The sequence below is a fragment of the Ursus americanus genome, chromosome 12, assembly GCF_024610735.1.
Source record: "Ursus americanus isolate L20-20 chromosome 12, mUrsAme1.1.p, whole genome shotgun sequence".
NCBI classification, from domain to species: domain Eukaryota; kingdom Metazoa; phylum Chordata; class Mammalia; order Carnivora; family Ursidae; genus Ursus; species Ursus americanus.
The window spans coordinates 16,288,219-16,315,638 of record NC_142138.1 but is presented as its reverse complement, the minus strand read 5'-3'; the positions used below and the strand labels follow the sequence as shown (position 1 = coordinate 16,315,638).

Here is a 27,420-nt window from a genome sequence, read left to right as displayed (position 1 = left end):
GAAACTATACTTAAGGGAGAATGTGAGAAATGCTGTAAGGGTTAAACAAACACTACAAACAAACAGATTATTAGTACTAGCAGAGCTCTTCAAAGTCTCATCTAAATTTTTACTTTACACATAACCCAACAAAAGTGAGGGAAGAAATTAAAGGGATTCTTTTCCAAGGCCTGAATTTAAAAATGTATAAAGCTGAAACTAGAACACAATGTTTAGCTTTTCAGAAATCATTCTGCCTCAGATGCTCGAATATAGAAGATACCACTTCCGACTGGGGTAACCAAAATGACTTTGCGGTTTCTAATTCATCTATGTGGAAACTGTAGCCATTTTCTTTGAAGTGAATTAATGTTAATTATATTCAACCTTTCCTAGATGCTAAGGCTACAATTACCAAAATAATTTGGATAGATGTATAAATGGTATATTTCTAACCAAGTATTTACCTACAAAGTCTGATCCATTTAGTTATGAGCCAAAACTGTATCAAAGCAAATTCACTTTCTTTTGACATCAGATTAAGTAAAATAGGTAAACCAGTTGTGATGGTTACTTTTATGTATCAACTTGGCTAGGCCATTAAATTTTGCTCAAACATGCTTGGATGTGGCTATGAAAGTATTTTTTAGTTAAGATTAACACTTAAATCAGTGGACTTTAAGTAAAACACATTACCCTCCACAATGTCGGTGGGCCTCATCCAATCAGCTGAAGAAAAAGAATAACCTCCCTCAAGAAAGAGTGAACTCTGCCAATAGACCGTCTGTGGACTCTAGTCACAACATCAGCTCTTCTCTAAATCTCTGGCCTGCAGACCTCTCCTGGGCATTTTGAACTTGCCAGCCTCCACAACCACATGAGCCGATTCCTAAGAACAACATTCTCTCTCCCCAGGGTCTATGTGTATGCATCCTGTTGTATATGCCCATGTCTTACTGATTCTATTTCTCTGGGGAACACTGACTACTAAACCAGTCTTCTAACTGACCCTAAAGATATCTTCATATATGATTCTTTAATTACGTTGTAATTACCTCTAGAAAATGGATCTCAGCATAACCTCTTCTAGCTTTCCTCCTTTTATCTTGTGTTCCTCCTTGTCTTTCTTCCTACTCCAAATCAACTCCAGCCCTGTCTCTTAGTCTGCTCAAGCTTCTATAACAAAAGACCACAAACGAAATTTACTTCCCCCAGTTCTGGAAGCTGGGAGTTCAAGATCACGATGCTGGCAAGGTAGGTTTCACTCTCAGGGCTCTCCTTCATGCTTGTAGCTGGCTGCCATCCCACTGTGCGATCACATGACTCTTCTTGGTGTGCTCACAGGAGCGAGCTCTCTAATGTCTCTCCCTTTTTTTTTTTTTTTTTAAGATTTTATTTATTTGACAGAGAGAGACAGCCAGCAAAAGAGGGAACACAAGCAGGGGGAGTGGGAGAGGAAGCAGCAGGCTCCCAGCAGAGCAGGGAGCCCGATGTGGGGCTCGATCACAGACCCTGGAATCATGACGTGAGCCGAAGGCAGACGCTTAACGACTGAGCCATCCAGGCGCCCCTCTGATGTCTCTTTTATAAGGATCATAATCCTATCAGATCAGGGCCCCACTCTTATGACCTTATTTAACCTTCATTCCTTTTCAGAGGCCCCATCTCCAATCTAGCTATACTGGGGGTTAGGGCTTCAACATATACATTTGGGACAGATACAAACATTCAGTCTATAATACCCTGAGAAATACTCTAACTTTTCCATAAAAATGTATCTCCTGCTTTCTTTTCTTCTAAACAACTCGTCCTTCTTAAACAATTGTAATGGCAGCCAATCTTTCCCACTGTTAAACTCGATATGCAACCTCATAACTCTCTGGACATATCCTTCTTTTATCCTTTTTTTTGTCCTTCTTTTATCCTTTTTTGCATTGCCACATCTACATGTCTAAACTAGACTCTTGGCCCTAACAATTAGCTCCTTTTCTCATATTTCCCAGAACTTCAGTGAAACTCAAGGGACACCCAAAAAGGGGACAAAAGACTGAGAAAGCAAAATATGGTCAAACTGTTTTCTAAAAAAAGTAAGAGTATAAAATTGTTTTTTTTTTTTTTTTAACTACACCCATGGTGTTTGTCTTCAACAGTTTTACCAACTAAATACAGGCAGTAATTAACACCTACAGGTTGCTACACACAACATAGTTGTTCTGCTTCAACAGACACCCTGACATTCTTCTTGAATAATCAAAAAGCCTACTTGCTTAACATATCAGATCGTGATCTGTACTTTGGGCACGTGCATCTGGCCTTTTATGCATTAAGACCCCAAAGTAAAGATCTATCAGGAGAGGTTCAAGATACTAGATTTCAATGATCATAGCTGACTGCAAGCATTGGTGTTAGAGTCAGGCCAAAGCTATGCAAATCTTGGCTTTGCTATTAACTCATTATTTGACTTTACGAATGTGATTTCAGCACTCTAAACCTTTGCTTCCTGTATAGACTGAGGAACACCTACTTCACAAAACAGTAGGAACTAAATGAAAACAACATACGTATAGGGTATATAACAATGTCTTATAATTTAGTAAATACTTCGATGCTGGCTTTCATGATCTATCATTTCAAGTGCTCTAATATCTGCTGAGTGAATGAATGAATGAATGAAGAAGTGCATGGTACTTGAGATCTCTGCGTTTCTATATTCTTGGTCTCACTCTTTTTCCTCTAGCAAAAATGTTTAGTCAAAGACAAAAGAAACAAGCAGAGAAGTTATCTGTTTGTTTAAAGTGGCCAAATTAAGCGTTTTTTTTAGGGGAAGTCACATGCTACAATATTTATAGTTGTTGTGGGCTGAATTGTGTCTCCAAAAAGATATGTTTATCTCTTAACCCCTGATACCTGTGAATGTGACCTTATTTGGAAACAGAGTCACTGCAGATGTAATCAAATTAAGATGAGGTCAAACTAAATTAGGGTAGGCCCTAATCCAATATGACTGGTGTCCTTCTAAGAAGAGGAGAGGACACACAGAGAGGGAGGACAGCCACATGGAGAAGAGACAGAGATTGGAGCTTTGCTGGGCCAGGGGCACCAGAAGCTGGAAGAAGGAATGATCCTCCCCTACAGGCTTTGGAGAGAAGATGGCCCAGCCAATACCTTGATTTAGGGCTTCTAGCCTCCAGAATTATGAGAGAACAATTTTTTGTTGTCTTAAGCCACCCACTCTGTGGTACTTTGTTATGGAAACCCTAGGAAACAAATGCAGTTGTAGTTACAGTTTTCCCCCCATGTGTTTTTAAGATATCTACTTATATTTAAAAAAAAATGTATACACACACACACACACACACACACACACACACACACAACTATGTATTCAGACCAGAGAAAATAATTAGGGACTTGTCGAACCCTAGCAATAAGTCCACGACTCCCCATGTCTAAGTTATACAGATTGGGCACTGATGTTCTCTTTTTAAAGATTTATTTATTTATTTTTGAGAGCAAGTGAGCGAGCACAGGGGTTGGGGGGGTGGTTAGGGGCAGAAGGAGAGGGAGAGAGAATCTTTAACAGACTCCATGCTGAGTACAGAGCCCGATGTGGGGCTGGATCTCACAACCCTGAGATCACGACCTAAGCCGAAATCAAGCGTCAGACACTTAAGCAACTGCGTGGCCCAGGTGCCCCGGGCATTGACTTTTATGATCTTATTCTTTAGCATACTTGCCTCAGGTAAATAATAAAAGAATTATTCATTTAATGTTGCTACTTCCTTAGAAGGCAAAATTTCCCTTTTCATCTTCAGTAACAACTTTGATGTGATATGAGTCACAACAGCAATCAATGCAATACATAATAGACTGTAACATATATAAAGCGCTTTCAAGGGTTCAAAGAAATATGGTAAAATGTGCCCTTTTAGCAGGAATATGACACACTGATCCAACTAGGAAAAAATGTATGCTTCTAAATTTTACTATCAAAATCCAGACTTCTGGAAAGCTACAAAACAAGAAGGGGATTCAAAAAGAAAAACAAATTTTAAATAATCCTTAGATGATAAGGAGTCTTAGACAGCTAAGTACGTGCAAAAACAGGCAAACAAAGCAAAAAAGAGGTTTTGATCCAATTTTAGGTCAGTCTAAGATTTTATGAAGAAAGAGAGCTTTCTGATTGGTTGGCTATTACATTTTTCTTGCAGAAAAGCTACCAGAAGACAAGAAGAGACCAAAAAAAAAAAAAAAAAAGAAGAGGAAAATCAGATAGAGGATCCGTAGTGACAGCAGGAACCAACAGATTATGGAAAATGAGTTGGTGATAAAGGTAGAGTTGAACTAAATGTGAATTGGCCCTACTCTAAACACCAGGTACAGTGCTAACGGAAAGGGAGTCAAAGAGGCACTGTACCACATCACGGTAAAAACAGGTCTCTTCCACTGTGTTACAGTATAAAAGCTCACAGGGCCACCACAACACCTACGAGTAAGAGCTTTGGATGGCACTGTTGAAGTCGGTGGACGCATACCAGCCCTACGACCACACCGACCACAGTGTCGCTCCATCTACACCAATACCCACGGCATACTGCAATGAAAAAAGGCAAGGTGTACATTCTAATGACAGAAAACAACGAGGACTTATCTCAAATCAGTATGTAGAATGCTTGCTTCTGACCAATGAAATCACTTTGAAACTAATCAGGGTATAAATAAACGAAATGTTTAAGAACCATTTTTAAGAAAACAGGGGAGGAAGGTATATTTTAGAATGACTACCAAAAAAAATGTTAACATGTTAAGTTTGTCTCTTAACATGTTAATCCTGAGTTAACCATAAAATCTGTCTATTCAAATTAGATCATGTTGAAGATGCCAAGTAACTAGAATTTTGACATTTTAAGTTGTTTTTCTGAGGGTGAGAAGGAATTTTGGCAAACCCATCTACAGGGTTTTCAATGTCAATCACAACAAACCTTGACAAAATGATGGCAACAATTAAATAAACAATCTCTGCTATAAAACAAGTGGCAGAGGTAGGATTCTGGTCTCACTGAAGATTCGTTATCATAAAAGTAAGCAAATACAAAATCAATATGACTATCAATTAATAAATTGGCTCCATTTGTTCCCAAGGGTTGAACTCATATTGCAGAGGTTATAATCATAATCATAATCCTTGCACAATGTTTGGCAAAAATTGGGAAATAATGGACTTAGGAGCTTTTGATACTATATAATTATACCTAATGGGCCTAACCCAAACAGAATTATTAGTTAAGATTCCCCAATATTCGTGACTTCAAATTTCTTTTATACCTCATTTTATTATTGGTGGAGTTATAGAAGTTCTACTTTTAATTCAAATATAGATTTTAAATTTAATATTTTTCCAAATCCAGAGTTTATATTTCAGTTCTCTAAAATAATAATCTTCATGCATTGAAACCCAGTATAAGCAGTTATAGCATTCATTTAAACTGTTTCTTTCTAGTTACTATAACTTGTGAAAGTGACCAGAACAAGTTTCAAATTAAAATCTCGTAAATAGATAAGAATTCTGTTCGCTCATTTAGTTAAGGTGTATCTCTGTGAATAAGCAAGGAAAAATCGGGTGGTAAACTTTGTTCCCCAGATACAATAGTGCCTTGGTACCATACGGCTCTCAGGACTTCAGAGGATACGGTTTCAGCGACTTTTAGAATATAAGTCTAAGCTTTCTTCCTTGGCATTGGGTTTACAGTTCTTTCAAAATCAGTCTAGACCACTACTTACATTTGATGAAGAACTTGTGCCATGGCAACTCCATTAGTCAGCTGTTTGACATCTTGACAAGGTGCAGCAGTATTGAATGTCTGCAGCTAAAATGACATAGAGCGAATGACTTTACTGCCTCTTTATACTTACAGCGTAGTGTTGTCAACCCTGTCAACCCTGAACATGTATATATATATGAATATATATATATGAATGAATATTACCAACCTAAAAATTGTCCTATTTGGTTTAAATTCAGACTGTGCCAAACAAAACTATATTAATAAGTTTCTATGGCTGTGTAATATTTTTATAAAAGTAAACACTTAACAATTCATAAAATCATGAATAATCATACCTAAAATAGTTAAATACATTGATATAATGTATGAAGTACTTCAGAATTTCTGAAAGCCACATGTAATGCTCTTAAGATAGATGGCACTGTGTTCATTTTTAGGAGAATAACATCAGAAAGAACTTGAGGAAAACCTGTTATTGCAAATTAAAACTTCACTCACATCATGTGGTAGGACAACAAAGGCTAGAAATATCAAGTCGAAAACTACTTCACTGACCAGTGAGCTCTGAAATAAGGCAGGACCTTAGCCTGCCACCCAACAATTAGTGTCAGGGCATGAACCGTCCATAGCCCACACATCACATCAAGTTGTTTCTATCTACTTTGGCTTTAGATATTACTCTTTTCAAATCTCTAAACTCTTTAAACATTCATGTACATATTAAAAAGAGAAGTGGGGGTGCCTGGGTGGCACAGTTGGCTATGTGTGCGACTCTTGGTCTTGGCTCAGGTCATGATCTCTGGGTCATGAGATCAACGGGCTCCAAGCTCAGCTTGGCGTCTGCTTAAGACTCTCCCTCTCCTTCTGCCCCTCCCCTCAAAAATAAATAAATAAATCTTTAAGAAAGAGAGAGAGAGAAGTGGAACTGTGGCAACTTTTTCTAGTAAGCAAATACAAGACAGAAGAATTTTGGAAAGCAAATTACAATAGAGCCACAATGGTTCATATACTTCCTAGAAATCTCATCTGAACCCAAAATGATCTTAAATTAAATACATTATGATTCTCTTTTCCTATACATATTTGTCTCCTTTACTATTCAATTATTATTCCTTAGTTTACCACTTCACTATCTTAATTTGATACAATTCTCTCCCCATGATTCACCTTTAGTGATTGTTCATTTTCAGATTCTACAAATCTATCTCCATTGTCCTAATACAACACGGAAGGGTGATACAGACAAATAAATCTAGACACAGTCACTTTCAAAGTATATACACAAAGACACTTTACTGAGCTCCCACTCTATGTAGGCACTCCAATATACGATGGGATTACAAAAGAAATTCACCAGTTTTCTACCCTCAAGCAGTTTCAGTCAAGAGTTAAGGACAGGAGAAAAAGACATAAATTATTTCTAGAAAATGCCATTCCCAGTCTCATGACTACATTATGCACAAAATGTTCTGAAATAGGTGGGAGTTAACTAATTTAATTAGGGCTTGTATTTAGGAAAAACTTCTTAGAGATGATTCCTGAACAGAAGTTCTTGAGTGAAGAAAGGGCCAAGACAAGGAAGCTTCAGGAAATAGAAACATTATAAGAGCATAAATACATGAAAAAAACAAAAGGTATTTGCAGGCAACATACAGTTCAGTATTACTAGATTTCCAGTGCAAAGAGGAAAAAGAAGGGGTGACAACCAAGGGGGGTAAGAAAACAGACATGGGTCAGGACTCTGGAGGGCCATGACAAGTCTGGAGTTACTCTTGAGGGTATCATCCTTACAACAGGAAACAGGAGAATAGTTTCTACCTTATAAGATGGTGGTGAGAATTAAATGAATTAGCCAACATAGCAAACTTAGATCAGCACCTGGCACATGGTACAAGCTCAACAGCTGTTAGCAATTAACTATGATTCAGGGTTTCTCAAAGTTTGGGGCCGAAGAACACTATGTATTAGAATCTCTAGACATATTAAATCAGAAAATCCCTAAGCAATTCTTACGCACATCAGTTTTTTAGACCCGTCACTCTGGGTGACGATGAATCACGGATAGTAAGGAAGAGTGACACCTTTAGCATATTTTGAAGAGCAGCAATAGTGACACAGAAAGGAAGAGAGTAACTTTACGCCTGAATCGGTTAGCACATTCCTGCAACCGTCTTGTTGATAAAATGGAAGGCTCTAATTGAGGTAATGCTAAGAGGACAGAATGAGTTGATGGAATTTAAAATATGAAATAACAAGGGTTTTGCAATTAAGTGGATGTATAGGGAAGAGGAACCCTAGGGCTTAGGGCATCTTTATTGTCTTCTTTAAAAAGAAGACAATCATATACTTTCAGGTAATCCGTGGCTCGCACTTTTCAACCCTACTTACACGTTGCTTCATTAACTTTTTACAAAATGGATGTGATTAGTTATCTAAAAAGGATGATTTCTGAAGCACAGGATATCAAGCAAAATAGTAAAGAAATATGTAAAAGCAGTACATATACTAAGTAGTTGCCTTGTTACCCATCCTGTCAAGATTAAGATCAATTTTTCCTTCCTACAGACATGGAAATTGGAGGGTCTCTTGAAAGTTCTTTAACAAGTTGCAAATTAAATTAGATAACATAGGATGTAAATTCATTTGGCCAAATAGAAAGGCTTTATGACCAGGAAGAGTGAATAAATTAAAAAGCTCGGTATGGATAATGAGGCCAAAACAGAGGGATGAAGGAAAAATGTTTCCTTTCATACTATTCTTCAGAGAGGTGAAGAAGCAAAAGTCTTTTTAGTGAGTGGCCCAAAAGGGACAGACAGGGCTTCCATCAGTAACCACAGTGTTTTGGCAAATAACCATCTTAGTTTCTTCTTTATCTTTAAATAAAGAAAATAATCAGAACTGTCAAAATGTTGTTCCTGAATTGCTTCAATGTAACTGTCACCAAAATCAAGGGAAAAAAGGGGATTTTTACAACTGACAGCCAATGAAAACTCAACTTCGGGTCGGCTCTATTCTCATACTCTCCTCCTCCAAATGCTCCTTTCAGAAAGATTATTGTTTTACGCTTCATGGTTTTCATAAAAATGATTCAGCCTTTAATATTTTTTGTTAATTTGGGCATATATTTGGCATGAGTTTTCCCTTCACCTGCTTGTCAAAGTCAAAGAACACAAGAACTAAGAAAGCCATTAAAACAAATATGGTTCAACTCTAATTTTATCGGAGAAATCAAAGTCCAAAAATTTTAAATTTCCAAATGCCACAGAGCTGAGAGGCAGAGTTAAATTTATCTTCATATGAATACTTAAAACTCTCATATACTCCCTCTACCTTGTAAATGGTGCCCAAATTTATCCTTCAGCCCTGAGTTTTTTGCTAAGTAGCAGTATAACCTTTCTAAGAACTAATTATTTTGAGTTCCAAATTATAAAATACAACTTCTTGATAACTGCCAAAGGAGGCATCTCTTTACTACCCAGCTTTTCTTTATGACTTCTCGAATTCTGTTAACGGTGGTTCTACTGTCTCAGAACACTGTCTAGTGCTAAAAGAACACAGTTTTACCACCAGCTGTCTTCTCACCTCCATGATTTAGCCCCATGATAACTTTTTAATCTTCTATCTCCTACGACTTCCCCTCAACATGTCACATTGCTCAGTATGGTAGGGAGCACGCTAAGAGACGAGAGATATCAGGACAAGATGTGTCTTCCACTACCTCGTTTTGAGCTACCGCCAAATGAGACCATTTACATTACTGCCAGGGGTTCTTCCCTGTGTTTAGAAATTCATTTCCCCTGATTTCTACTTGCTGAAATCCATCAATCCCCTATAAAACAGAAGTTCACCCCAGGTATCTACAGGAACCTACTTAACGGTGAAACACTGGTCTCTGAGGTCAGGACCAAGACGAGGATATTGACTATCACCACTTTGATTCCATGTCGTATTGGAGATCCCAGCCAATTCTTGTTCCAGGGGACAGAGCAGAAAACCGGTTACACAAGGCCTCTGGCCCCAAGGAGCAAACAGGATGGCTTCAGAACGTGTTAAATGTTATCGGCACAAAGGAGGTGGCTAACAGGTTACAAAGGGGTAGGAGTCAGGGGCAGGTAGGTCATCCGCTGTTACTGATTCTGAAAGATGACAACAGATCCAAGAACTCAATGGTGAAAAGAAGCCAGCCACTAGAAGAGCTAGAAAGAGAATATTCTAGGCAGAGGAAAGAAATGCTAAGAAAGACCTGAGGTGTTCAAAACAGCTTAACTTCCTCAGGAAAAAGAAAGTCAGTGCAGCACAGTGGGCACGGGGAGTGTGGCATCAGGAAAGTGTGGGGAAGCTCGGGGAAGTGAAGTGGCATCCACAATGCAGTGACTGGCAAAAGCAAAATAAGATACCAAAGTTCACTGGGAATCATCCGGAGAGGTAAAGAGAAGCCAAAAGATACCCAAAAAACTAAAGCAGAAGATCATTTCACAAAGGAAACATCAAGTAAGATAAGGGTAATATGTAATAGTTTGCCAAATCCAGTAGGTGAAGGCCTTAGAGCAAAGAAACTCCAGCGCAGTGGGTTGAGGAGTGAATGAAAGTTCAAGAAGTATAAAGGATGAGTATTAAGAACCTCAAAGAATTTGCATAGGGAAGGGAAAATATTGTGTGGTTTTAATAGGGAGTGATGGCGCTTCGTTCTTTCTTTTTAAGATAAGGAAGATTTGAGTAAGTTTACATGTTGAGAGGAACGAACCAAAGGAGAAGTTGTAAATACAGAAAGAGGTTAAGTGATAGAGCGAAGTTTTAGAAGAGGTAGGAGGGATGGGATCTAGAGCTAGAGCCAAAGATAAGGAGGAGGTCATTTTCCCGAGGGCAGAAAAATTGGGGGCTCAAACAGGGTACTGACAGAAGTTTGCAAAGAGAAACACGAGGGGAACTGTGGGGTTGTTCTCAGTCTTTATACGGCTGGGCATTGTTATGGGCACAGGCAGACTTGGCTGTAGCAGCATTTGTAGAGGCAACAATCTGCACAACTCCACCTTCTCTGCAGTGTTTCAGCAGCCTCAGAACTGGAGAAGCGAATAACCTATTACACTGTCATCTATATCATTTTTGCAGTTTTTAAGGAATATTGCCTCTCATGATAAAAATGCACAGCTCTGCCTGCCTCTCCAGCAAAAAATGAAAAGTTCTTTGATTATTCTCAATATCTGTCATCTTCAGTGCCTTGAACAAAGTAGGAACTCAATAAATACTGGTTCGAAGAATGGACAGAGTCACATAACATTTTAAAATACTGCAGTACAATTCAAGAAAATCCTATACTTCACCACCTCATATAAGTCAATGACATCATAAAGACTGAGTTTACTACTTAAGTCAAATGTTTGGAGCAATAAAGTAACAGATTAGGATACACCCTTTAATTAGTCACTTGTTTTAACAAAACACATCATTAAAAGCAATGTTGCCTTATTTCATGACAGTCTTAAAATACAGCATCTAAATCCCAACATACATTTTAAATGAAAATACAGACGAACAGTTATCTAATTGCTTTTAACTCAGAAATCCTATATACTTTCATTCCACTTATAACAAAAGCTATTTACCTCTACACTGCAAACACTGCTTTAAATTATGGTTATTTCCAGTAGACTTCATACACGGCCAGAAACCTCTGATTTCTCTCATTCTTTTGAATTACTTAAATTAGGAAATTGCTAGGGAATCTCATCAACCAATTACCACCTCCTGATCCAGTCTGTATACATTCCATTATGCACACCCTCCTCTACACACAACTAAACAACTAGTTTGGCGATGGGCACCATCAAAAGCATCTTGCGAACAGACCATTAAGCATCAACCTTGCCCAATAAGGGTTAGAAACTACACCTGAAGGCCAGCTCGCTGATGGCTGAGAACTTCCAAAAGGTGAGACATCATTTTACTGAGGGGAATACTGGGGACAGATTCTGCCTGTCCAAACCTAACACAAATTAATTAGAAATACTAAGCATGCACAGGGGCGTCTGGATGGCTCAGTCGGTTAAGCGTCAGGGTCTTCATCTCAGGTTCGTGAGTTCAAGCCCTGCTGGACGCAGGGACTACCTACCTAAATAAATAAATAAATACTAAACACGCACAGTGTGCAAAAGAAAATGCCAAGTCTTTTTCTTTAAAGAAAATGCTGTCCATTGGAGGGGAAAGGGGGGGTAGCGAGAAAAGGGGAACACGAGCCCCGCACCCCCAACATATGTTTTTCTGCACACAGGAAATACGTGGAAATATCCCTTCTAAATGACTTCTACAAAATCGGATGTCCTGGGATCGTGGAGGAGCTCTCATGATCCAGGAACCAAAACCACCGCTTGGCCACCTGTTCCCAAGCACAGCAACGTGGTCTGGGTGGGAGGGGAGTTTCGTAGGGGGCCTTCGCTCCCAAGGGGCACAAAGATCCGTATAGGAAGGCTGTTCAGCAAACAGAAGGCGAGAGAGTCGGTGGTCCAGAGGGAGAAAATAGGGCAGGAAGGGGTAAAGGGGATGGACACTTGGCTCCAGCCACAGCTGTCAGAAGCACGATCAGGGGAGTAAGAGGAGCCTCCTCCGTCCCTACCTCCAGAGCTCCCTTTACACTTCCCTCGTCTCCAGACACACACACACACACACACACACACACACACACACACACACACCTGCCTCGCGACCCGCAGGTGGCACTCTCGCGGTCAAGGGCGACAGCAGACGCGGAGGCCAATGCGCCGAGTCCGCTGCGCAGGTGGCCAGGCTTACTCCTCAGGCTCACCTGCGGAGAACCGGGGGCCCCAGGTAACTCGCCTCGGCCCCTCGCCCGCCCTCGCCTCTCGTACTCACCCAGATGATAAGGCTGTCGCACAGCGGCAGCTCGGACTGCGGAAGCGGCTGCGTGTCTTCCATGGCCAGGGCCGCCGTCGACTACGCCGCTGACACCGACACCTCCCTCCTCCCCGCGCTCCGCCAGGAGCCGGCGTCGACGACCTGCTCGCCGGCCGGGAAAGCTCGGTAGCCAGGCCCAGCGCCCGCGCGGCTCACGCGCGAAGCCTCGCGCTGCCGACGTCGCCGGCGTAACCCCCTCCTCGCCACGGCCCCCGTCCCCGCTCCGCCCCGCTCCGCAGTTCGCCCCCTCCCCGATCTGGCCCGGCAGCGCGGCGCTGCACCTGAGCCCCGCCCCCTCCCGCCCCTCCCCGCCCCCTTCCTCCCCTCCTTCTCCTCCCCACCCCCTTTCTCCCCTCCCTCTCCTCCCCACCTCCTGCCCACTCCCGCGCACCTCTCCCCGCCGCACTGAGTGACTAGAGCGCGCACCAGTCACAAAGAAAGTAGGTGCCCGAGAGGGGCGTGCGGGGAGGGAGGGGGCGGGAAGAGCGGGGATAGGTTGCGCAGGAGGAATTGCTGATTGGACGCACCCTCTTGGCTCCGACCAATCAATGTGAGACAAGACAGCCTCCGGGAGGGAGCGCGAGAGGGTGGGAAGGGGTTTGTGACCTGGCAGGTGCGGCGAGGACTGGGGCGGGGAGCGCGCGTGCGCGGCGGGGCGTTGTAGAGGCTGAGCTCGCGCAGCCCCAAGGGCAGAAGACGCAGCGGGGCTCCAAGCGTAAGTAGGGCGGGCTCACGCATCTTCGCGCCTCCTTTCTCAAGGTAGGGCAGCTCCTGGCTACACCTGTGGAGACCCACGCTCTGCTGCCATCATGTTTTCAGAAATAGATCCTACCCAAGAATAAAAACCACTAGCGATAGGGAGAGTTGATTTTTCTCCTGGGCGCTCTTTGGCAAAGGACGTTTTAATTTGCAGACATGGCAAAGAAGTGTGTTTGCTAAGGGGGAAAAATACCATAAAGCTGCTTAAATTAAATAAGCTCTCACAAGATCACAAGCTACGGGCAATTTTATTTAGATGGGGCAAAAGGGAAGATCATTTTCAGGCGGGAAAATGGAAAATGAAATCACCTTTTAGCTTTCAAAAAAAACCCATTGAAGATAACAGTGTAAAATGCTTCCGATTTTCCTCTGGCGATTGAAAACCTGTCTTTTTTGAGAATCTAAGGGAGGGGGTGACTTAAGTTGGAAGCTCTCCAAGGTACTGATGTATGGCTTAGGCTGTTGAAATGGGTTGGGATATTCTTACTCTTGCTGTTGATTTCCATCACTTCACTCATTCATAAACTCATCAGTTCATGAGCTGTGTAAAAATGCAGCTGGCTCATTTATATTGCCGCGTTTTTATATTTAGACATTGAAAGTTTAAAACTGATGGATGACTGCAATTAAAAGCCCTCAAATGTAAATCAGTCTCATTCTAAAAAAAGAGTCCTTGCGTTTGCTATCAAGTCTCTTAACATTATCCCAGAACTTTCTTACCCTATGTGGAGTCATTTTATATTTCTGGACACTAGCAACATCAGTAAAGTGACTTAATGAAGAGGAAATATCTAGGAATTGAAGACTTGGTCTGAATCTTGATTCTACTCCCCACTGGCTGTTAATAGCTTTCTCCTGTGGAACCCAATGCCCACATTTCTACAGTGATGCTAATGACACTAACCTGCCTGGTCTTACAGGGGCAAAACTGATAATGGATCTGGAAGAGTTTTATGAATTGAATAGTCCTTTGCAAATATGAGTTACTACAATCATATATTCTTATCACTGAGAGTCACAGGTGAATTACTAGGAATATTTAAGAAGAGTAACTGAGGGGCAATTGAGTTATCCTTCTGAGCTCTGTAGAAGCAGAGAACAGATCCTCAGGGAAGGATGCTCAGTTGTCTAGATCTAATGGAAAAATATGTGAAGGACATGATCAGTGAATTCAAAGAAGAAGAAATACAAATAAGTCAAGCAAATATGAAAATGTTAGAAAAATGCAAAACATGAATCATTGAAATAAAACAATGAAAAAAATAATGTTGAGAAGAGTGAAGTGCACTTTCACGCAAAGCTGGAACAAATATTTTAGAATAATTTTTCTAATTTTCTATCAATATTTATCAAGAAACTTTAAAATATCCATGCTATTTAAACCCATGATTCTCTAATTCCACTTCTGGTCATAAATTCTATTGAAATAATCAAAAACGCAGTCAGAGGTTATGAACAATGTTATGTATTGCAATTCTATATATGCTGATCAATGCACATAAAATAAGCAAGAAAGGTTAACTACATTATAGCCAATTTATAAGACAGAATATTTGGCTACTAATGAAAATAATGCTTTGGAGAATATTTGATACAAATTCTTCATGATATATAACATTAAATTAAAAATTTATATATAAAAGTATGAGCCATATGATCTCAAAATTATACATATTTATTTAATATGTGCACAGCAAGAAGACAAAGGAATGTTCATCCAAGTGCTGTCATTTTTATTTATGGATAAAGGGGGCATCTTCTGTAATTTATATTTTTCAATTTGCAATTAGTTTGTATTTATAATCAGAAAAAAATATTTCATAAATGCCTAAATACAATATAGTCTATCATTTTCCAGCTGTTGTCATTCATTTCTAAAAGTTGGTATCTATATTTGGAGTACTGAATAAAACTGATTTTTAAACACTAGTTGTGGGGTTGTAAATTAGAATAATCTTTTGAAAAATTTTTGACAATATATATCAAGAATCTTTAAAATGCTCAAAGCCTTTAAACCAATAGTTTCACTTCCAGAATCTATTCTAAGAAAATAATCAGATGCCAACAAAATTGTTGATTGCAGTGCTAGTTATCAAAGTAAAAAAAGAAACAGCCATTAAATGTCTGAAAGAAGAGTGATTAAATGCATTATGGTATATCCATACAATGATATATAGTGTAGCTATTAAAATATTTTGAAAGAAGTTTAATTGCTCAGGAAAAGGCTTAAAGAATAATACTAAAAGAAAAAATTGATGATACAAATCTGTATATACAGTATGGCTCTCTCCCTCTCTCTCTGTTACATATATATACATATATATATATATATATATATATGTATATATATATATATATACACACACACACACACACTATATATGTAAATTTATGTATGGATCCCTATTTGTGTATGCATGTGAGTATATATATATATACACACTGACAGAGAGAGAAGAGAGACTAAACAAACCAAAATGTTAATAGTAATTTTGATATTAGGGTACTGAAATACTGGGTAAGTTTTACCTTGTTTGTAATTTACAGTAATTTAAAATTTTTCTTCAGCGATTTTATTATCAGACAAAAAAACTGAAAGCTAAAAATTATTAAAATTTTTAACATGGCCAAATCTTAATGTGGAAGAATACATATAAGAATACACACACAAACACACATACACACACATCTGTGTATCTGTACAGAAGGAGATTGAAAAGAGAGTTGGTAAGAATTAAGCACAAACTTTAATGTTACAGAGACCTGATATGATTTCTTATTGCCTGGGTGATCTTGAGCAAGTCACTTCATTTCAGTAAGCTTCAGTTTGTCTCTGCAAAATAGAATAAAACTTGTATATTTCTATGTATTTCTATATTAGTTATGGATTTTTTGGTGGTAAGTGGGAGAAATCAAACCTGGGTAACTTTATAAAGAACAATGTTGTTGCAAGGATATGAGAAACCTTACAGATTCAGAGGAGTGTCTGAAGAAGCCAGCATGGGCAAGAGCAGGTCCCAAAGCCGCTCATCAGACGTAGGTAACAAATCTATGAAAGTCTTTTCAGGAGAACACCACCTAGATGAATATGATCAAATGGTTGCTTAGTTTTTCTGAGTCATTCTTTTTTTTTTTTTAAAGATTTTATTTATTTATTTGACAGAGATAGAGACAGCCAGCGAGAGAGGGAACACAAGCAGTGGGAGTGGGAGAGGAAGAAGCAGGCTCATAGTGGAGGAGCCTGATATGGGGCTTGATCCCAGAACACCGGGATCACGCCCTGAGCCGAAGGCAGACGCTTAACCGCTGTGCCACCCAGGCGCCCCTTTCTGAGTCATTCTATTCAAGATTCAAGTTCCAGAGAGGGCATTTGATTGGCCGGTCATAGGATAAGTGTTCAGCCCTTTGCCATAAACAGAACACATCCCCAGGCTGTCTGCTCTACCAGGACTAAGGTGAAATCATGCAGTGATTGATGGAGGGTGGGGGAGATGGATGCCTGCAGACAAAAATAAAAACAATTCTCTCCACATAATTTCATGTAGTTGCTCTGAAGATCAAATGCATATAAAATATTTAACAGAACTTAATTGCTCAGTACATTTTAGCTATTGTATACACTGTGTATATGTCTTGGGGTGTGCGTGTGCATGCTTATGTTTCCACTCATTTTTTAAAACAAAGTAGATATATTAGAATATTAGCAGTGGTTGTTCATGAGGATTATTAATTTTTATTTTCCAATTTCATCAAAGGGAACAAATATCACCTTTTTAATTAAAATAAAATAAAAGATAAGTAAAATTAAATTAAAATTTAAAACATAAATAAAAACAAATATTTTCTTAGAGAAAGATAGGGTCAGGATGAGATTTTAAACTCTGAATTGGGCTATAAGTGGATGGAGAAATGATAAAAGAGAATCCCTGACTGGGTATCTCAAATAGAGCTATAGTAGGCGCTACTTGTAAAGAGGAAATCTGTACCTTATACATACAGGTGATGGTGAGAAGAGATGGAGATGTCGAAGGTTTTCCCTGATGATATCTAAATACCCTGAATGGCTGAGAGTGAACCTCAGCTGGAAGAAAACTCTGGCCTGGACAAGCACCAATCTAGATATTCAGACACAGCACCCATTCTAACAGAGGGACCGTACCAGCAGCAAACATTCCAAGTGGACCTCATTAGAAAAGCACTTATTCCTGAAGCAAACTATTGGGCCCCCCACACAAGATCCTTACAGCATTTTTTAGATGCAACTTTCCTTGCACAGTCCCTCAAACAGAAGTCCTGCAGATGTCTTAGGGACAGAGGGAAGGGAAAAGGGATAAAGAAAGAGGGGAAGAAGGAGGGAGGAAAAAAAAAAAAGAAATTGCAACATAGGCTAGATCTCAGCATCAGAGAGATAGAAGAATCCAGAAGGATGTAAGATGCACCATAGGGGTTAACCTTGTTTTCTATATGATACCCCCAGGATTGGTCTGCAGTCCACAATATCCAAAGAACTATAGCAGACTCAGGTATGTCCAATCAGCACCAAGGGCCACAGGCAGTTAAATGTAACAGCAGATACTTCTAGATTGACAATTTTCAGAATCTGAGAGATGCTTTGGATTGATAGTGTCTAGGTTCTGGGAAAGATTTGCAAGCCCTTGTCAGAGTTCTAGGAAAGAGAAATGGTGACAAAAATTGACATTTTAAAACTGTTTCTGCTTCTTAGGCCTGTGATCCCAGTGGGCATTAGTGCCTAGCTTTACTAACTACTGTGCTGGGTTGAGGGAAGCAAGACCAATCCCAGAAACTAACCACAGGTAAGCTTTGGCTTTCTAATAAAAAGAAAATCTTGGACAGCATTGACTTGGTTACCCAGTACGTCTGAACTTTTAGGTGATGGAGTTGGGACAGACTATGTCTCCACAGATATTCCCAGCTGGGGTGCCTATTTATGTAGAGACTGGAGGAAGGGGATAAAGAATGTGGACTACTTTCCACTATATAAAAGGAAATACTTATCTATTCCTCACCCTGGCCAGGAACCGAGTCCTGTTATGAAACAAATGCTACATGGAGACTGTAGGTGACACCGAGAATTTTGCTTCCGGTGCTTTTATAGACTTAAGTTCAAGAGACTTTTATAACATTTTGTGAAACTGCCTTTTGATGCATTTCAGTTCAGTGCTTGCAAGCAATGTTATCACTAACCTGGTCAGTTTCCCAAAGAGAAATTATTTTAAGATTTCGTTGGAGAAGTTCAAATTAAGGGTGAAGGCATCTCTGTTACTGGGGCATATACATTTATATAGTACAAGGGATTTTAAAATTATACCATAAGCAGAAAAATTGCAGGAAGTAGACTCTGAGATGGAGATTAGCAGGCAGGAGGTTTATTAAGTGCTTTTGGAACTGAGAGCTGTGGAGGAGAAGAAAGGGAAGCAGAAGGGCACAGAGGGAGAAAGCAGGCTGTGGTGCAGTCCTAATGAAAGTTTCAACCAACCCCTGGAGAGCTCTGAAGCTAGAGTGGCCTTTCCAGGTTGTTCTGAGTTTGGATGAAAGCGACGTAGTCTTTATGCCTCCGTGTTGATCAATCACTGCATGTGAGCTCTCCTGGAAAGGCGGTGTGCCAGCCAAGGCAATTCACAACAGCATTCCCAAATGTTGGGGATCTGGGCATCACACCACATTATCTTCTGGGTGGAGATGGTATGCCATCATTCAGAATGGTAAAGCATGTTGTCAGAAATGGAAAAGTATCTCTAACTGTGGCAATAGCATAACTGCAAAGTTTAAATGGTCACAGAGGAAGAATGTTGGCGTTCTTGTTTCTTACATTGAGAAAGCTCCAAAATGGAGGGGACTGTAGTCACAGCTATAATTTCATGTAGGGACTTGGTGTCAAATCACTCAACAGATGCCACCTTAGAGTACTTGGGAAACAGAAATTGCAAAAAGATAAATCACAGCACAGGTAAAATTATAAATTGTATTTGTTAAAAGATTTATTTGTTTATTTGGGGAGGGGCAGAGGGAGAGGGAGAGAGAGACTCTCAAGCAGGCTCCCCACTGAGTGTGGAGCCCATGGGGCTGGATCCTATAGCCCATGAGATCATGACCTGAGCCAAAATCATGATGAGTCAGATGCTTAAATGACTGAGCCACCCACGCACCCCTAGAAATTGTATTTAAACTGATGGAAAGGGATGTTTAGTTTGCCATTTATTGAGTTAAAATCAATATAACCATTTTATTTATTAGGCATATTTAAATTCATCCCAAAGTCCTAAGTGAAATAAATTGGACATAACTATTTCATCTTGTCCTAAACTAACTCAGATGATAAAAAAATTAATAAAAAGATATATGCACTATTTTTTCAAAAACTTAAAAACAATAGGTAATAAAAAGACATTTAGTAAAATGTACCGATAGTGTAACCAATCTGAAGTGTCACTGAAACCTATAAATCCTATACTTTATATTTCAGTTTAAGTGAATCACAAGACATGTCATCATTTTACACTCTGTTAAAGAGATGATCCATGCTTATCATTGTGTTGGTGGCCTATTTTTTATGTACAAAAATCCTCCTAATCCATGTAAGCAGATTTTAAAAATAAAGGCCAAACACTGACACGTGGGGCTAATAATTTAATCCAGGGATGTCTGTCTCTAAAAAACAAGTAAAATCTAACTATAGAGTGTAACTACCTAAGGTACCTTCTATTGTTACCAAGGGTATTGAAAATTAATATTTTTAAATGAATTATTTAATTTACATAAATTGAAAGTGGATAGAATCATGTTCTTGTGACAAGATTCACAGAAATAAGAAAAGCATGATTTATAAAGAGTACAGGGACCACTGTGGCTAAATACAGTATTCTGAAACCTCTATACATGTATTAACTGAAAATACATTAAAGTGATGTTTGCCGGAAGAAATGTATCTTGCTCTCCATGTGTTACATCATATAACTTATACAGAATACAGTACATCTTAAAATACCAAAATGCTAGAAAGAAGAAATTTATCAGGTCTTTTAAGAACAGAAGGAGAGGGGCTACCTAACCATAAGCAATAATAAGTGGGTTGTAAGAACAAAGAAGGAAGTACCAGGAGAGATGTGTGAAGGGTCTTTTAATATGCGCAGTTGTAGGAAGTACCTAGAAGTCCAGTGATGGCTACTGGAATTTTTGAAATTACTTAACCAAATAAACAAATACTTTGTAATGCAATTCGGAAATACTTTCCAGAGATTGCAACAACAAAACAAAAACATACAGTAAAAACAACAACAACAAAACTGATCAGGGCTTAGCCTTATACAGAAAACAGAGAAGCTGCACATTTCATTAAAGTAGGGAACTTCACACTTTAATAATGTTTTATATGAACACAGCTGGTCACCAAGAAGATACCCATCCTGAGGCTATAAACAACACCAGCACCGAAAATTACGTATTTCTTAGGCGCCATGAACTGGTCTAAGTGCTTCATCTGTACTAATTCATTTATCCTTAACAATCTGACAAAGTCGTAATACTTTTTTTTTTTTAGATGAGGAAACTGATGCATAAGAGGTACCCAAGCTATATAACAAATAGCTTGAATACTTCAGAAAATCTCTTTCCAGATGTAAAGAGGAGAGCCCTCCTAGGGGACATCAGAATGGCCTTTGTAAGCCTTACTGAAGTATAAGTGATACACACACAAACTGTCACACATTCAATAGAAACATACTGGTGAGTGACATGTGCTTATACCTGTGAAACCATCACCACAATCGAGGTTCGAAACATACCCACCACCTCCAAATATTACCTTGTGTTCTTTGTCTGTGTGTGTTTTGTGGTAAAAACTGATTTTTAAAGATAATCATTGCAAAATAAAATACAGCACGTACAATTCTTCAGTCATTACTGTTTCTATATTTTCCCCTGTTCCCGGAATATTTTTTCAGGCAGTCAAGATTCTTTTTGTTCAACACTGCGAAACAAGTGAAGCCATCACATCTGGTTGAGTGAAATTAATCGTTACCTGTTAGAAATCTGCTGACTGAGGGTCAATGACTACAACAGATGATTCAGAGACCTTAAATATATTTTGAGATTTTGACACTTTTCTTTTACTGAAGTACAGTTGACACAAAATGTTACATTACTTTCCGGTGTGCAACACAGTGATTCGACAACTCTCTACATTATGCTATGCTCACCACAAGTGTACACTGGAACTTTTACTTCGGACATGATTCTCCTTATAAACTTCACAGGATTTTTCTGAAGAATAACTAAATTGACCATTTGGATTAAATAACTGGCCTATTCTTTGCTGTGTATTTTTTTATGTACAAAGTTCTTTTTTGGTTATAGTTAACCAACCACATTTTCTCTCTTTCCATATATATATTTTAAGAGTAACAAAAATAATCGTCCTTTGCTCTTAAATACTTCAGCGTCTAGCTTCTAAGAATAAGGACACTCTCTTAAGATAACCAAATATAATTGTCAAACTTGGAAATTTAAATTGAAATTTAATATTATTATTTAATATGCAATCCTTCTTTGAATTTACAATTGTCCCCAGTTTTTTTTTTCTCTTTTTTTTTCCCTCTGGGATCCAAAATCAAGGAATCAAGAATCATGCATTGTGTTTATGGCCATGTTTCTTTTGTCTTCTCTAATGTAGGTTGGTTCCCTATCTGGACACGGGTGTGTGTATGTATTGTGATATTTCGTGACAGCAGCATTTTTTAATAGTCTAGTCCAGCAAGATTTGTCAGATTGTTTCTTCATGATCAGATTTATTTCATGATCATGTTTAGCAGAGATTATATTGTGAGCTCAGTGCATCACATTGGTAGGAGCATAGTATTGGATTGTCCAATCATGGAAGATATTAAATTTTATCAGGATGGTGTCTACCAAATTTCTCCATTGCAAAGATATTTTTCCCACTGCAATTGCTAAATCTTGAGACTGTGTGGATATATGATTCCTCAAAAGTTTATCCCACTGTGCTTTTAGCATCCATGTTACTGTCCGAATTAATTATTACTATGGTGGTCATAAAATGGTGATTTTCTATTCTGTTATCCCATTTACACCCATTAGTTGGTACTATTCTTTTAATTTTTTAGAAATATTTTTTAAAGATTTTATTTATTCATTTGAGAGAGAGTGAGAGAGAGCGCACAAGCAGGGGGAGAGGGAGAAGCAGACTCCCCACTGAGCAGGGAGCTGGATATGGGGCTCCATCCCAGAACCTGGAGATCATGACCTGAGCTGAAGGCAGAGGCTTAACCATCTGAGCTACCCAGGTGCCCCACTATTCTGTTTTTTAAAAAGACTTGTTCCTCTTCTGTCCACACCCACTTTTAAATTTTGTAAGTGTAAATATGGATTCATAAATGTATTTTTATTCAATATGATATAATCCAATCTTGTCACTATTCATTTTACTCAGCAAATTGTCCCAAGCTCACCTTCAAGGTGGTCTCTGTGTCCTTTCTGCATCCCTCTCCTGTTTGTTAAATGTTTCTATACTTCCTGGGACAAGATCTTTCAGGTTTACCTGGTGCTTTCATGTCCCTATCCTGGAATCATCCATTTCTTCAAGAAGCCCTGGCTCCATTTTGTGAGGAGTGATGTTTAGTAAGGCTGAATTTCTGTAATCAAACCAGGTTCCATTTTATAATTATAATTTCATTCTTTAGACATTCAATTTTAGTCCCCTGTTAAAATGAGCATGTTCCTGTTAACAATTCAATATTGAACCTAATAGTCATTTATTATACTTTAGGGTGAAAGTAGGTATCACGTCATGTATTTTATAAGGGATAAGAAGCTAAGGGAATGACGACACTGAACAATGTGAAAGTGGGAGGGACAATGCAGAAGTGAGAGGGACCCATGATGAAGAAAGAAGCTGGTGTCAATTTGTTCTCTTCCAGGCACCTCACATACAGGACATAACTTAATCCTCACATAAATCCTTATTTCTGCAAACGAGGAAGTAACTTGTTCAGAGTTGCAATGCATATGGCAGATAGCCCAGAACTAACCCCCTTTTTAATTTAACTGTAGAAGCCTTGCCTAGGCCTTCTAGTACACCGTGCCATTCTGCAAGCCAAGCAAGGAGGTCTGTGGGCTGAGAAGACAAAGTTCACCCACTTCTAAATTTGAGAAGCGCAAGCTGTGAACATACTGCCTTCCTATTCCACTGGCAGTTATTCACTGTGCCTTGCACGCACAGCCCCCTCACAAACTTTGTCCTTCGGTTGAAAAAAAATAGCTTCAAGTGTTTCTCTCTACTGCTCAGGAAGCCTGTGGGAAACAATTCTATTTCATTTGCTTTCAGTGTTGATTCAGAAAGAACAGATAAGCATCTCAAATTGAATGCTGTCTCGGTTGGATTATTCATTACAAGTATTGCCTATTGCCAGAAGTTAGTGCTAGTGGTGGGAAAGCTTGTTGCAGGCTTGTAAGAGATAACTGAGACAAGCTGCCTGGAAAACAATGTTGGGTACAAAGCCCAGAAGAACATGATTTTCTCCCCTTCTTCTTATTACCTTGGTGAAATTCCTGAACTCTCTTGGTTCTCAGTTTCTCACTATAAATGGGGATAATAATAGCTTGCCTGACTGAAGAAAGAAAGCAGGATATCTAGGGCAACATCATCAACCACATTTTAAGTGCATTCTATAAATAGAACATTTCCTTTGACTCTGGAAATATGGGGAATTATAAGGCAGAGTCTCTACCCTTCCTATGCTTACCATGTAATTAAGGATGCTGGACTTGCACATCAAAAAGGCAAATAAATAATACAGAGACATAGTTGTAACAAATCATGTGTCAAAGAGGAGAGAAAGGATTAATCACTGAGGATATTATAAGCTTCCCAATTTAAAATAATAGTAAAGTACAACTTTCTCTTTTTTCCTACCAATGTTTGAAAGAAAGGAAAGAACAAGGAAGGAACAAAGGAACAAAAGGATGAGTGAAAAGTGAAGGGGGGAAGGAAAGGAAAAAAGAAAACACAGGAGGAGCAGTAAAAGTAACTACACGGGTAAATACATGTCAGTATTTTAATTTGCAACTCCTTATTTTTCCTATGTGATTTTTAAAAAACTGCACAGATAATAATTATAAATCTATGTTGATGAGTACACAATGTATAAAAATGTAATCTGTGGCAATAACAACATAAAAGGAGGAATGGAGTTGTATACAAGAAAATGTTATATATAATTTAACTTGATACTCATTCAAAGTATATTGCTATAAATTAAATTGTTAAATGTAATCCCCCTAATTAGATGGCAAACCACTAAGAAAATAACTTAAAAATGTGTAAGAAAAAATGAGAAAGGAATCAACATGGTATACTACAAAATATATATTTAACACAAAAGAAGGCAGTTATGGAGGAAATGAGAAAAAGATATAAGACATATAGAAAACATATAGCCAAACAGAAGTCCTTCTTTATCAGCAATTACATTACATGTAAATGGAATAAAAACTACAAACAAGGGGCGCCTGGGTGGCTCAGTTGGTTAAGCATCTGACTTCAGCTCACAATCTTGGGGTCCTGGGATCGAGCCCCACATTGGACTCCCTGCTTAGTGGCGAGTTTGCTTCCCCTCTCCTTCTTCTTCTGCCACTCATCCCCTCTCTCTCTCTAATAAATAAAGATCTTAAAAAACAAACAAAAAACCAAAGACTCCAAACAAAGGCCAAATAATGGAGAATGGAGTAAAAAACATGACTCAGCCACATGTTATCTACAAGAGGCTCACTTTAGATCCACAGAAAGCTGACAATTAAAGGATATGAAATATATTCCATGCAAATACTAACCAAAAGATAGCTGGATTTACTATATTAATATCAGACAAAATAGAGTTTAAGAAAGAAATTGTTACAATGGACAAAGAAAGACATTACATAATGAGTTAAAAATCAACCCATCAAAAAAATACACCAATTATAAACATATAAACCAAGCCCCAAAATATACGAAGCAAAAACTGACAATTACAGATAAAATAGTTCAACAATAGTAGGACACTTATATACCCCACATTCAATAATGGATAGAACAATGAGACAGAAGATCAACAAGGAAATAGAAGTCTTGAACAACAGTATAAACCAATTAGATCTAAGTGACATATATACAACACTCTACTCAACAGCAGGATATACATTCTTTTCAAGTGCACATGGAACATTCTCCAGAAAAGACCACACATTAGGCCATAAAATAAATCTCAGTACATTTTAAATGACTGAAGCCATACAGTGCATTTCCTCTGACCACAGTGGAATAAAATTAGAAATAACTATAAAACTCCTAGAAGAAAAACAGAGGAAAAGCTCATGACATTGTGTTTGGCAATGATTTCTTACATAGGACTCCAAAAGCACAAGCAACACAAGCAAAGTTACAAAAGTATTTAAACCAAAAGTCTTCTGCACAGCAAAGGAGGTGGCCAACAGAGTGAAAAGGCAAACTAAGAGTGGGAAAAATATTTTAAAACCATATATTGGGTAAGGGATTAATATCCATTATATGTAAGGAATTCTTACAACTCAACAGCAGAAACAAATAACTTGATTAAAAAATAGGCAAAGAACTTGAGTGGACATTTCTCCAGAGAAGGCATATGGTGGCTAACATTATATGAAAAAATACTCAACATCACTAATCATCAGAAAAATCCATATCAAAACCACAATAAGATATTACTCACATCTATTAGGATGTCTATATATTTTATATATATGTTATATATATGTTTTATATATATATAAGGTAATAAGTATTCATAAGGATATGGAGAAATTGGAGCCCTTGTACATTGTTGGTACATGTAAAATACAAAATTGTGCAGCCTTTGTGGAAAACATTATGGAACTTCCTCAAAAAATTAAGATTAGAATTATCATCTGGTCTAGCAAGTATATATCTTAAAAAATTAAAATTAGGATTTCAGTGAGATATATGCACTCCCATGTTCATTGCTGCATTATTTCAATAGCCAACATAGAGATATAACTTAAATGCCCATCAACAGATGAATGTGGTGTAGACATACAATGGAATATTATTCAGCTTTGAAAAAGAAGGAAATCTGCTGTATGTGACAATATGGATAAACCTAGAGGACATTATGCTGAGTAAAATAAGCCAGCCACAGGACAAATACTGCCTGAATCCACTTATATGAGGTATCTAAAATAGTCAGACTCTTAGAAACAGAGAGTAGAATGGTGGTTGCCAAGGGCTGGAGAAAGGGGAAAATGGGGAGTTGCTGTTCAATGGGTACAAAGCTTCAGTTATGTAAGATAAATAAGTTCTAGAGATCTGCTTTACAACATTGTGCCTATAGTTAATACTGTATTGTACACTTAAAAAAATTTTAAGATAGTAGATTTCATGTTTAATGTTCTTACCACACACACAAATCCTTTTGGAAGGAAAGAATGGAGAGAGGGAGGGAGGGTGGGAGGAAGAAAGAAAGAAAGAAAGAAAGAAAGAAAGAAAGAACAGAAGGAGAACTGGCAAATTCACAAATATGTGGAAATTAGACCACACATTCTTAAACAACCAATGGGTCAAAAGAGAAGTCACAGAAAATTAGAAAATACTGTGAGATGAATGAATAAAGAAACACAACATGCCAAAACTCATATGATGCAGTTAAAGAGTGCTTGCTCAGAGGGAGATTTATGGTTCTAAATGCCTACATTTTAAGAAAAGAAAAACCTTATATCAATAATCTCACCTTCCTAAGCAACTAGAAAAGAGCCAACTAAACCCAAAGCAAGCAGAAGGAAGAAAGTAATAAAGATTTGAATAGAGATAAATGAAAAAGAAAAATAATAGAATAAGTGAAATAAAACGTTGATTCTTTGAAAAAGTAACAAAATTACCAAACCTTTAGCTCTACTAATGAAGGGGGAAAAAAGATTCAAA

At 38.4% G+C, this 27,420-nt stretch overlaps 1 protein-coding gene and 1 long non-coding RNA gene across 3 annotated transcripts in view; one reads left to right on the top strand and one right to left on the bottom strand.

Annotated features, from left to right (window-relative positions):
* HOOK1 (hook microtubule tethering protein 1) overlaps positions 1-12,923 on the bottom strand; it is a 62,737-nt gene extending 49,814 nt beyond the window's left edge. The window contains exons 1-2 of the mRNA XM_045802217.2: positions 12,633-12,923; positions 5,761-5,846 (exon numbers count right to left, since the gene is read on the bottom strand). Coding sequence (XP_045658173.1) covers positions 5,761-5,846; positions 12,633-12,695 — 149 coding nt within the window. The 5' untranslated portion in view covers positions 12,696-12,923. The remainder of the gene's footprint in view (positions 1-5,760; positions 5,847-12,632) is intronic.
* Positions 12,924-13,281: 358 nt separating this feature from the next.
* On the top strand, positions 13,282-26,933 carry LOC148109147 (uncharacterized). 2 transcript variants are annotated; one of them, XR_015726252.1, is made up of 3 exons: positions 13,282-13,389; positions 18,157-18,247; positions 21,395-26,933. It is a non-coding gene; the product is annotated as an uncharacterized LOC148109147 (long non-coding RNA). The 2 variants fall into 2 exon arrangements; XR_015726251.1 differs by lacking the exon at positions 21,395-26,933 and having other exon boundaries at positions 18,157-20,990.
* The last annotated feature ends 487 nt before the right edge of the window (positions 26,934-27,420 follow it).